We start from the raw sequence: 12450 nt of genomic DNA on the forward strand, positions 1-12450 counted from the left end.
TTCTCGTAATATTAAATTAATCAATTTTTATCCCCATTATCAAATTTTTTTTTATAAAAAATATGATCATCTTTTTTTTTTTGTCTGGCCATACAGCATTGCAGAAGCAACCAATCTAGTAACAGAACCATTTGTGATTGCTAGATGAATATGGAGCAGCAACCTTACTCTATCGGTTGTGTATTCGGTAACTTTTATAAGAAAGCAAGATCCAAATCCAACTAACTATACGTAATTGTTTTTTAATTTCACATGAAAAAGATGTAATAGTGTAAAAAAAAAGTTTGAGAACTAAAATAAAAACAATTTTGAATAGTACATCCACACCAAAATATAAAAGGGTGAATAGTATATGTGTACACAATATTTTAAATTTTGTTTCTAGTTAATAAATTTGATTTAATTATCCTTTAATTTCATCTGAAAAACATGTAATAATGCAAAAACAAATTTTGAAGACTAAAATAAAAAAATTCTGAATAATAAATTCACAATAAAATATAAAAGAGTAAATAGTACATGTGTACGTAATATTTTGGCCACACTGTTTTGTCTAACAACAACAACAATAATAATAATGTATAGTTTTTGTTCACTTAATTTCCTTTGGATCATCTTACATGGGCCATGATGGACTTGGGTCTCCAAACCAAACAATCATGCAAGTCAACTGGGCCCAAGCCTACTTCACCGATTGACTAAGAGCACCCAGTGCAAAAATACTAAAATAGTCCAGCCACTCATCTGATCTGGGAAACTTTTATATTCCCAGAGACCCAACCACACCAAAACATACCTCATTTTCTTACATTCTACTTCAACGGTGCAACCTACAGGCGAGGTGACACACTATACAGACGATGAGACAGGCTTTAACTAACTAACTAACTTGACAAACACATTTTCTCTTGGTTCTCGATCTTTCAGCGATCAACCTAATCTTTCCGTTTCAAACAAGAAAACGCTCATTTGTGCTTAGAATCAGAGAACTTAGGGCTTTGATTTAACTGATCGGAGATTCTGAAAAATGGCGTCATGGCTCAAAGTCGCAGAAGGTATGGATCTCTCTCATTCTTTTTGGTATTTCAATAATGTGATTCGTTTTTAATTATTGAAACAAATAAAAAAGTGTATCCTCTTTTTTCTTTTGCTCCTTTTCCTGTTGAGATTATATAGAGCAATAAACCCTAGAAATCTCATGATTTTAGCCACCAATTTAAATTAAGGTTAATTTCAATCAAATAAAGACCTCTTGTGATAGAAATTCCAAGTAATTTAGGATGTTGGGCGTTTTGGGATTTGTTTTGAAAATAAATAAATAAATTGGTTTCTAGCGCTTGTACTAAAATACCTCCGTTGCTTATGTTGCATTTGTGTTATACTTTGATTTGAGAGATGTTTTAAGTTGGTTACTGTTGTGGTTAGATTTGTTCGAAAATATGGATCGAAAAGCAAAACTGGTTGCGACTGAATTGTCGGATGAGTCTTCTGATCTTCAACCACCAGGTATAGATCTTGTATTCTCTATGCATCTCTTACGTTCTTAGTTCTGATGTGGTTAACTGGTCTTTGAGGCAATGTAGTTGGAAGATAGATGCTTTTGTTTTAGTTCTATTGATAAAAAAAAAAGTTTCGTTCTTGCAATATATAAAACAATCTCGTAGTGCATTTATGATGTGTTTTCCTTAGATATACGAGATCATTTGTTTCTTTTGACGGAGATAATGCAATCATGAGTTTTCTCACAAACTCTTGCAGATATTATTAGTGACCTGGTATTTAAGGATTAGGGAGGGAATCTGAAAGCTTAAAATTTTAACATAATTATTATCTAATCAATTACTTTTTGCATAGAGTGATTTTCCTGGCTTCCTTATTCTGTTTGGTATCTTGAGCATCCCAAGGGCTTTCCTAAGCTGATATTCCATGTACAATTGTTACAGTTAGTTTTGGCTTAATTTGCAGAATGCATCATCATGCATTTCTTGTGCTCCTTATTGTTCTTTCTCAATAAAATTTCTTCCTTTATCCAAAATTATATATATCTTGCCATGACAACTTGGCATTTGCGCGGAATGTTTCTTCACAATGAGCAAAAATGGAAGCTAAATATGAGAATTACTTTTAAAATCAATTCTAGTAAAGCTTTATGAAATTATTCTCACCAGCTTGGATTCTAAGGCAGAGAGCAAACCTACAGTTAGAAATCCAACTTAAACTACTGACATGCTAGGCATTAGTCTTTGGAAAAGATATTGTTGTTGTAATAAACCTAGGTATGTTATTCTAACTTTTTTATGATGTCTACCTTTTTCTGTTGTTGAAATTTTAAGCTTCTAATGGGCAAGGATCCGAACCGAAGAAGATGAAGTCAAGGATCGAGGTATTTGCCAGTGTACCTCTAGACTCAAGATAGCACTTGGATGGTTATTTTGAATGGAATATTTTCATGTCAGACAATGTTGTCAGATGATTTAACATACATGTCAGCTGTTTTCAGGGTGGAAAGAAGCTCTCAAACAAAGAATCTCCCCAAGCAAGTAATGCTTCACAGGAGCTAACTTTTATACAAATGCCACAACTAGACATCGCATCTGATAATGATAGGGCTACACTTTCTGTGGAAAATGAAGAGACCCTTTCTAGCAAGACCATAGCCCAAACAAGCACTGAGAACCTACAGGATGCTGGAAGGGATGTTACTGTTGCTGGTGTGGACTCTGCAACATCAACTTCTAATGGTGAGCTTCTCAATGAAAAGGATTCAGATGTTCCTGAAGAGCATCCCCCACCATTAGCTGTGAAAGAGACACAGGTTGTCACAGAAGACCATCCTATTGATGATGGTAAAAATATGAAGTCAGGGGAGGCTGATGTTCCTGTAAAGACTGATCAAGAGAAATCGCAATCAACACTTACCAGCTCTCCTGCGCGTAAGGAAAGCTCATTGAAAGGTGCTGACCTTGAAGTCGAACCTCTTGTCAATCAAAAGAAGCAACTGGAGAACAAAGCTGACACTTCTCCTATGACAGTGCAGGACCAACTCGATGAGGTAAATTGTTTACCATAGGGAAGAAATTGGTGTAATTGAAGCATCCTGGAGTTTTGGTTTTTCTCATGTGCCTGTCATCTAAAGTTTTACTGATTAGTCCCTTTAGTTGGTCTACAGGCTCAAGGACTGCTGAAGATTGCAGTTTCCTCTGGTCAGTCAAAAGAAGCGAGGTTAGCTCGGGTAAGCTTCAGCTATGATTACCTCTCTTTATCATTGCCAAAGTAGACTTCGGATAGGATTCAGTGGTCAAATCCATTATCTAGTATTGGCTGCAGCATTTTTGCATGGAACAGTCTCTATCCATAAAACAATTGTAAGGTATTCTAGTAGATCATTCACTTTCCTGCAATAAGATTGTTTTTGGAACCTTATTCAGAAGAATAGCAGGAGCTGGTTTACTGTATCATGTGTACAAGCAGGAAAACTACCATTCTTCCTCCTATATTGTTTCCTATCAATCATTTCCTATATGGATGCTGTGTAACCTTTCTTTATAAAATTTCAGGCTTGTGCTGGACTTCAAAGCCGCCTTCAAGAATATAAATCTGAAAATGCACAGCTGGAAGAACTTCTCACTGCTGAGGTGAAATGACATTCCAATTTTATTTACTGAAGTTTCATAGGTACACTTAAATGTATATGATATGCTATCAAAAGAGGCTTGTTTACATTGAAGATGCTGCCTTGACAGAGAGAGCTGACCAAATCATACGAGGGTCACATAAAGCAGCTACAGAAGGACTTGTCAATATCTAAAAACGAAGTAGCTAGGATAGAGTCAAATATGGCTGAAGCTTTGGCAGTGAAGAACTCTGAAATCGAGGCACTTGTCAGTTCTATGGAGACAAGCAAGAAACAGCTTGCTTTAACTGAAGGAAATCTGGCTTCAATGCAGGTTAATTACACTTTACATTTCAGATAGATTTAAGTGCACATGCATAGAAATGTTCTATCTGTTTAAGTGACTTTCTCCACCAAAACTATCAACCCTCTTCTTCCTAAAATTTGGATTCTGAGTCCTTTGGTCATATATTCAAGTCTCATATGTCTTCTTTATTCTTTCGTTTGCCTCCTTTATTTGAATGGTATGCGCTCTTTTAAAATATATCTGTCAAAGGAAGAATTTTTCATATCTTTCTGTAGTACCTTTGCAAGTATTGGAGCTATCCCATGCACTGAGCATATGATGCCTTTTATTCAATCATAGATTCAGAACAAAATATAAGTGATTTGAAGCCTGAAGGAACCATGGGATTGTGCATGGATTGGGAAAGTACACTAATTGAGATTATAGGAACATGAATCATATCCGTCTCTCATTGTACATTCCAACTTGATTGTTTTTCTAAAATTTGTTATCATTGGGGGCTTGATTAATAATATCCTATCAAAGCTTTTTGCAGTGTAATGTTAAGTTATAGTCTAAACGGGAAAAAAAATGAACAAAACATTTCTTTATGTATCTAGCTATGTGCGAAAGTTATATGATGTTGTGCTTTTGTTGGTAGGTACCAAATCACTTGTTGGCTTGTTCTGGTTTTGGAACTTTAATTACTTTGCTAGGTTGATGTAGGACATTTGTTGTCTTCCCTGGAAGTGCACTGAATTGAGTTGTGATTTGAAAAAAATGGAAGTTCTAGGATTTAATCTTAGTAAAGAGAATGAAGTTTCTGGATGAATTGAATGACTTGCAATATTAAGGAGAAGTTAATTATCTATATACTATATGAAGATTGGTTAACTTCAGTTATTTTTAATTTTCTTTTATTTTTGGTTGGATCTTTTGTGGCTATATGAAGCTCATTTGCTTGACATTCAGGATATGTATGATTATTGATTGATCAAATAAATTGAAGCTTTCAAAGATAATCTCTCTTGAAGTTGTTTCCTTTATCACTTGGTTCTCTATATTATGTAGTAGCTGTAATAGTGATAAGATTAGTACTTCATGCGGTTGTTCATCAACTTGGCCTATGTGCCTAACCTGCTTACTTGAGACAGTCTGCTCATGTGTTTAGGAGGAGCTGACATTAGGCAGTTAGTGAGTTTAGAATTATAACATTCTCAGATAATTGAACCTTTGTTTAACAAGAGCAACACTGTTTTATAATTCTTCTCATTTTTTGAATTTTGGCTTGTTTTTTCAAACTGTTCAACCACCTAACCAACCCAGTATGCAGAAGGTAATTTGTCCAATCCTTTCAACATTAAACAAACTTGACCCAGCCCACCCTACTTGTTTTGGGACTGGTAAGGGTCACTTATTTCAATGTACAGGGACATGATCCAATCCAACCCGAGAACACCTCTCTCATTTGCATCCCCAGCCTCTATACTTCACCATCCCCCTTCAATGGTAATGAAAATGCAACAATAACAACTACTACTACTCATCATTTTCTTTTTAGATTTCTATTTCCTAATGACCAAAGAAGACCTATTACCAAGACAGCATGATGCCTTTTCACTACATGGTGCAACTTGCTACTAATATCATAGCATTGTGCATGAACTATTGTTTCATACACTTACATGAGTTACAATAATAATGTTACAGGCAAACATGGAGTCTATTATGAGAAACAGGGAACTGACAGAGACAAGGATGATGCAGGTAAACTGGTTAGCTATCCTTGTTTCTGTCATTTGTTATTTCTTGTTCTTATTATATCCTTGCAGTGTTATTTTATCATGAGATTCTAGATCATTGGTGTACTGCTTTATTAGGCTGTTCGAGAGGAGCTGGCTTCGGCTGAACGGAGGGCGGAAGAAGAACGTACAGCACATAATGCTACAAAAATGGTTTGTACTGTGACTAATTCAAACCATTTAAACAGTCATGTCTCCCCCCTGTTGCTCGCACTTTGATAACCTCTGTTTGGTAAAACAGGCAGCTATGGAAAGGGAAGTGGAATTAGAACATAGAGCAGTTGAGACATCCACTGCCCTTGCTAAGATGCAGGTAATGTAAGGGTATGCCCCTTCATGTTATTTACTAAAAAAGTAATCTGTTCTTCTTCCTTAAAATATTATATAACATAGAACTCATTGCATTCAAGACATGCTGGTGGTATATTGCAGTTGAATATAGTACAATGTTCATGAATTTGAGCCCTTCTTTTTCCATTGTTGGTTTGAGATGTCTGTAATGATAATACAATGGTTTCTTTTACTCAGTCAAAAAATAAAACAACGAACAACGAACACCATAAGTATGAGTATTGCCTAGCCTAGGAATTCAAGATCTTAGTGTTTTAAATGTTTTTATGATGAAACTGGTGGGCATCTATTTTTCACGTTAATATCAATTATTTTGATTGAATGTCATTATTTCTTCCCTTTTAGAGAATTGCAGATGAGAGGACAACGAAGGCAGCTGAACTTGAGCAGAAGGTGGCACTACTTGAGGTACTCAAAACAATGTTAACTTTCTTTTTGGTGAATTTGATTTTTTTTTTTGTTTATGCTCAAAATGCAGTTCAAAGTCACTAATACTTGGCACTTCAGGTTGAATGTGCATCTCTTAATCAAGAGCTGCAAGATATGGAAGCTCGTGCTCGCCGTGGACAAAAGAAGTCCCCAGAAGAGGCAAATCAAATGATTCAGGTACCATCACAAGGCTGTACATCTCATTTTTTAACTCATTTTTTTGAGGTATACTTTATGCATTGCATGGTAGGCATACTTGTAATGAAATTTTGTTTTGGATAGCTAAAATATTTTAGTAAAAAAAATGAAATACCGAAAATAATAATCTGTTGAACTATTTAACTATCATTTTATCATTCACACTAATGTGCTATGCTATGTAAGAAAGATGTAGTTTTTGTTATTCTTATTATAGGGGTAAAACTATTTACCTATCAAGAGATTTTATAGAATTTTCTTTTTCAGTTATGAACATCCCTCTCATGTCAAGTTCTATCTTCTTTTTTTCATTTGCATTTTTATGCTGTTTGCAGTACTACTTTGCACGAAATGCTAGCTTAATAACATCATGGTTTCCTTTTTCTTTATATCTGACAATAACATCATTATTTATGAGGGTTCTTACTTTTATTGCTACAGATAATTCTTTTATTTACTCTGGAATAGTGAAAGGCTGTTGAGATTTTATATGATTAGTTATTGTTAGTTCCATTTAACCAGAATCTACTGATAGCACTGATCCTTGACTTGCATAATTTTTATGCACTATAAACTTCTATGGTTAGAGACTGTACCAGTAGGAGTTGTCTGTTCTAAAAAAAAAGCATTTCATAACATTCTGCTTACTTGAAGAGAACAAATTATAGCACAGCAGTGATTGGTAGTGTACCAGGTCTATTTGATGACTGAATTTTCAACTTTTAAGATGCAGGTGTGGCAGGAAGAAGTGGAACGTGCACGCCAAGGTCAGAGAGATGCTGAGAGCAAGCTTTCTTATACAGAGGCAAGATTTGTTTGATTTTTGCTGTGAATGTTGCTATTGTAGACTCCAATTTAATACAAAATTGCCATCAAGATCATATACTGATCTCAAGAGATTTCGATGAAGAAGTTTGTCTTATTATTGTACAAAATACCATGTTGAAAACTTGCATGGTAATTTAAGCAGTGTTTGCTATGATTTAACCATTTGTTTGACTGCAGACTGAAGCGCAGAAAATGAGAGTTGAAATGGCTGCCATGAAGAGGGATGCTGAGCACTATTCACGTCAGGTATCCTATGCTAATGATCTGAAGGAGTTTTATGAAGTGGAAATGTTTCTTTGTCTGAAGAAGATTTTACTGCTGATATGATGTCAAGTTTTTCACTTTACCCACGTGTGACAAATGATTACTTTATTATGACACAAAACTGAATTGATTTGCATCATCAGTCATAGAAAACCATGTTGATTTTGTGTGTGCATTTTGTTAAAGAAATGCATGGTATGATAACTTTTCAATGTGGCTTTTACTCAAGCATCACCTTATATAGAGCATTTCACAGGAACATGTGGAGCTAGAGAAGCGCTACCGTGAACTAACTGACCTATTGGTAATGCAGATGCCACATATCTATCCTTTTACTCAATTTTACTACTATTTTAGATTTATGTCATGGCTTTTTATGTCTGTATCTGTTTATGATTCAGTACTACAAGCAAACTCAGTTAGAAGCCATGGCTAGTGAAAAAGCAGCTGCAGAGTTTCAGTTGGAGAAGGAAGTAAAACGTCTTCAAGAAGCACATGTGTGTCATTATGTGCTTACTGCTGGCTGATTAATTGCAATTATTCACTCTTAACTCACTTCTCATGTAGCTGACAGCTCCATCTTTGTTTTGCACATTGAACAGGTTGAGGCAGAAAGAAGTAGAGTTTCTCGCCGCACGTCGTCATCTTGGGAAGAAGACAATGAAATGAAGGAACTAGAGTACGCTATTTGGTTTTTTATTGAATAGACATTTTTGCATGCTTCTCCTAATCCTTTTGGCATTTTATTGGGCACATTTAGAAATGTCTCATTACCCGGTTTTTATGAACTAAGAATTTAACTGAGCTTTTCTTTGGTAGACCAAGCTCCATTTTATGAATATAGGAGCTCAGTTATGTTTGACAAATGATCATCTAAATACTGCACTGAATCTTTTTTATGCTGTGGCAATGGAATTACTGCAGCTCAGTTGGATATTGAGGAAGATGGTTATAAGTCTAAAAGGACAAATATAGTTGATGCACATTATTGATTGATTTAATGTGGGGGGGGGGGGGTGACAATATTTGGTCATTTGTTGGATACTAGTCAAGCAATGATGCCAGTGCTTTATGTTGCGGAGTGCAGTATAATAGGTCAAATATGAGTAAGCTAAAGGGTTTTATCAGATAAGAACGTGGTGCAAACCGCGTTTTCAAAAAAATTAATTTTTTTGTATGTTTTGGATCGTTTTGATGCGTTGATCTCAAAAATGATTTTTTAAAAAATGAAAAAACATCATTTTGATGCATTTCAGCACGAAAAGTACTTTGAAAAGCAACCGCAACCACACTCCCAAATAGGCTCAAAATGAATGGATGTAGAAAGTAGCCTATACAAACTTTCAAATACACTCTTGTTCAGGTCCTGCTGATCTCACCTTTCTATCAGTTTCAGAACTATCTCGCCATATAATTCACTAGAAAACAAAAGTGAACTCCTTGGTTGATGGTCTTGCATCTTCGGGTCTGTTTAGCCCTACTCTGTTTAAAGGCAAAGTAGCTTTTGGCCCAGTTTTTAAGAACATAGGTGTTTTGATAGCAGTTTTCTTCTCTAAATAAAGAAAAGAAAAGGCATTTTATCTCAGTCCCACTGCTTATTTCACAATCAGAAAAAACCAATCCTTTGCTTTTGCTCTTATGCATGGCAGGACCAAATACAACTTAAAGGAAAATTGTTAGGAAGAGTGATTCTTCACTCACTAAAAATTAGATTTCAAGACTAGTCTGGACATATTATATATCTCATAGCAGCATAATATGAGAGAACGATGCCTTGTATATATTGTTTTCTAGGAATCAGCTTCCGAACTGTTTTAATGGATCAGGGTGGAAGATATGATAAAACAAATATAAATAAATTGAGTTCAGAGATTTTGAATTATTTTATGAGTCATTTTGAAAGAAGTAAAGCATCTATGATGGAACTAGTGATTCATTGAATGCTGGAATGTTGATTTTTTTTCTGTTCTTTTCATATACCCCTGTTTTTCTAATCCTGCCTCAGCTTTCATTTTCTTGATTCCTCTATTAGTGCTCCCTCTGATGCTTTATGAAGTTCATGTGTTGTAGTTCTGATTGGAATGCCTATAAACAATTGATCAATTGAGCATGGAAGACAAAATATCAGCACTCATTTGTCCCTCGTACTCTTTAATCTAGATATATGTGCTATTGTTTAATTCTCTGATGCTTTACAAAGTTCTTTTTTCTTACAAAGTAATAATTGCAGGCCACTTCCCTTGTATCACCGTCACATGGTTGGGGCAAGTATGCAGGTAAATTTTTCACCTGTAGTAACCTACTTTCAGTACCTCTCTTTGTTTGATTGCATATGCTTCAACCTGCATCATGCAGTTGCAAAAGGCAGCAAAATTTTTGGATTCAGGGGCTGCCAGAGTCACTAGATTTTTATGGCGGTATCCAACTGCTAGACTTATTTTGCTTTTCTATTTGGTAAGAAGAGTATTTTATGCTTAAAATGTTTAATTAAAGATACATGTTATGTAGAAGCATCTAAGTTTTTTGATGGCCATTAAAATCATTTGCAGGTATTTGTCCATCTTTTCTTGATGTATTTACTGCATCGCCTTCAGGTATGGATACTTGGTCGTGTGATCAGTTGTTTATGTTATTGAGACATTCAAATGCAAGATACTTGTTTCTAGCTGTAAACTAGGTGTGCTTTGGACATACTAAGCATCGGTTTCTATTCAGTAAAATTTTATTTCCCAATATGCAGGAACAAGCAGATAGTTTTTCTGCTAGAGAAGTTGCTGAATCTATGGGTCTCGCTAATCATACCTTACCATAATTGGGTAGCTGTTCCAGATCAAAGGTCAATGTCATGAAGTTGTCTAATATACCTGTGTTTTCATTTCTGCAAAGGTGCGCCTTGCTCACCGACCTCGCCATCGGCCTTGCATTATAGGTAATTATTGATCTTGGAAAACAGGGTATAGGTTAGAATAGCAAATTAGTCTAGATGAAGCCACAATTTCAAATGTGCAGCAAATATAGATAAATCATTATCTCCGTGTCTCCCCTGTCAATACAAGTGTGCCTTGTGGGAACTGCTGTCATAATATTCAGTGAGAGCCACCATGTTGTGGAATCCATACTTTGCTTCATGGATTTAATATTCTTTCATTTATTATAGGCAATTGAAAATTTGCAACCATTCTCAGAATGGACCAGCAGTTTTCATTTTGGATTTGTCAAAAACATACCCCAACTTAGTTTCTGATTGTGAGCAAATTTGAGACAGATGTTCCATTTTCGGTGAGAATAAATTTCATGACCCGTTTGGTGTGTTGGTGCAACTGAGGCTCACATGGGTTTCACATCGAAAATCATAGAGCCGAAAGCCCCACAGTTTCATTTTGAAACTTTTGATCTTAATGTATATCCTCACCGAGTGTGCTTGCATCTTTAAATTTGGATGAGAAGCCTGACAAAAACCTGATTCAAAATAAAGATGGTCAACGGAGATCGGACTTTAATCACTTAAGTTTGCAGGACAGTAACGACCATTTAGCAACATTAAAATCATTAGAAAATCAAATCTGAGACTTGGTTTATGTTTGGTTTTGAATTAAAAGAGGTTAAGAATTAACCTCTTCAACTTGTGTTTGATAATATATTTGAGAAAGGAGAAAAAAATACAAGGGGTTAACATTTAACCCAAAAAGAGATTAAATGCAAACATGGGCTTTCTTTTGGCAAATGGATTTATAATATTTTTCTTTAATCTTCTGAAAGTAATTCTATTCAAAATCAATATATATATATATATATATATATAAACTTATCATTATGTATGTAATTTTATGCACTTTTAATTGTTGACTAACTATCGTATGGATCCAAATCACTGGCTTTGCTTTTTGCTAACATAGAATATCTCTTTTCAATTATGCAAACCTGGATTAATGATAAATCTATTAGCTTGCTAACTGACCATGTGATATCTGGTTTTGTGCAATTCATTACATCTATCAAGTTTACAATAATTCAAGAATATTTCTATTAGGGTATTCTTTCATTTCTAATTTTTAACAAATATAAACTCATATTCATTGGTGTTTTGATAATGCTATTATCACATTTAAAAAATTAGTCAAGATTTTTCTCAACATAATAAGATTAAGATGATATCAGACCATCAAGTGTCTAAGAAATTATAATTACTAGAATGACATCTGCAATATCCAAGTATTTCATATAAAACATATTAGTTAATATTTTTTTGATATCATTGATTATGTATCGGTTGTTGTCCAATATTAACAATTCATCTATATAAAGACCTACAATAACATAACATTTATCCATGTTTTTTTACACAAATACATTTATCAATCTCATTGATTTTAAACTCATTTGACAACATAACCTTGTCAAACTTTTATACCATTATTTAGGAACTTGTTTCAAACTATATAATAACTTGACAAGTTTGAAAACTTTTTTTTTTTTACAACAAACCCCTCAAGTTAATTCATGTAGGCCTCTTTGTTAAGGTTATAATTTAGAAACATTATTTTTACATCTATTATTATATTTGGATGAAAATAATCAATAACTGATTTGTGTACAAGAAATATGTATGCACTAATATTGTATGCATGTCTAATGAATACATAATCTATTATTTTAAGTCTTATCTTAATATTTTTAGG

The 12450-nt window shown here is 34.4% G+C and overlaps 1 protein-coding gene across 2 annotated transcripts; it reads left to right on the forward strand.

Moving 5' to 3' along the window:
- The first annotated feature begins 749 nt into the window (after nucleotides 1–749).
- Nucleotides 750–11091, forward strand: LOC133674370 (golgin candidate 1-like). Of its 2 annotated transcripts, none has more exons than XM_062095432.1 (21): nucleotides 750–1055; nucleotides 1426–1506; nucleotides 2334–2383; nucleotides 2501–3052; nucleotides 3170–3232; nucleotides 3558–3635; nucleotides 3744–3947; nucleotides 5610–5666; nucleotides 5780–5854; nucleotides 5943–6014; nucleotides 6398–6460; nucleotides 6560–6658; nucleotides 7407–7484; nucleotides 7685–7753; nucleotides 8028–8075; nucleotides 8173–8268; nucleotides 8374–8450; nucleotides 10002–10047; nucleotides 10127–10225; nucleotides 10321–10365; nucleotides 10512–11091. In XM_062095432.1, the coding sequence occupies exons 1-21, from the start codon at nucleotides 1028–1030 to the stop codon at nucleotides 10581–10583; spliced, it is 2052 nt and encodes a 683-aa protein (XP_061951416.1). In that variant the 5' UTR covers nucleotides 750–1027; the 3' UTR covers nucleotides 10584–11091. The 2 variants fall into 2 exon arrangements, with proteins under 2 accessions (XP_061951416.1, XP_061951418.1); XM_062095434.1 differs by having other exon boundaries at nucleotides 751–1055; nucleotides 7413–7484.
- The last annotated feature ends 1359 nt before the right edge of the window (nucleotides 11092–12450 follow it).

Source organism: Populus nigra, chromosome 15 (genome assembly GCF_951802175.1).
Source record: "Populus nigra chromosome 15, ddPopNigr1.1, whole genome shotgun sequence".
Lineage (NCBI taxonomy): Eukaryota > Viridiplantae > Streptophyta > Magnoliopsida > Malpighiales > Salicaceae > Populus > Populus nigra.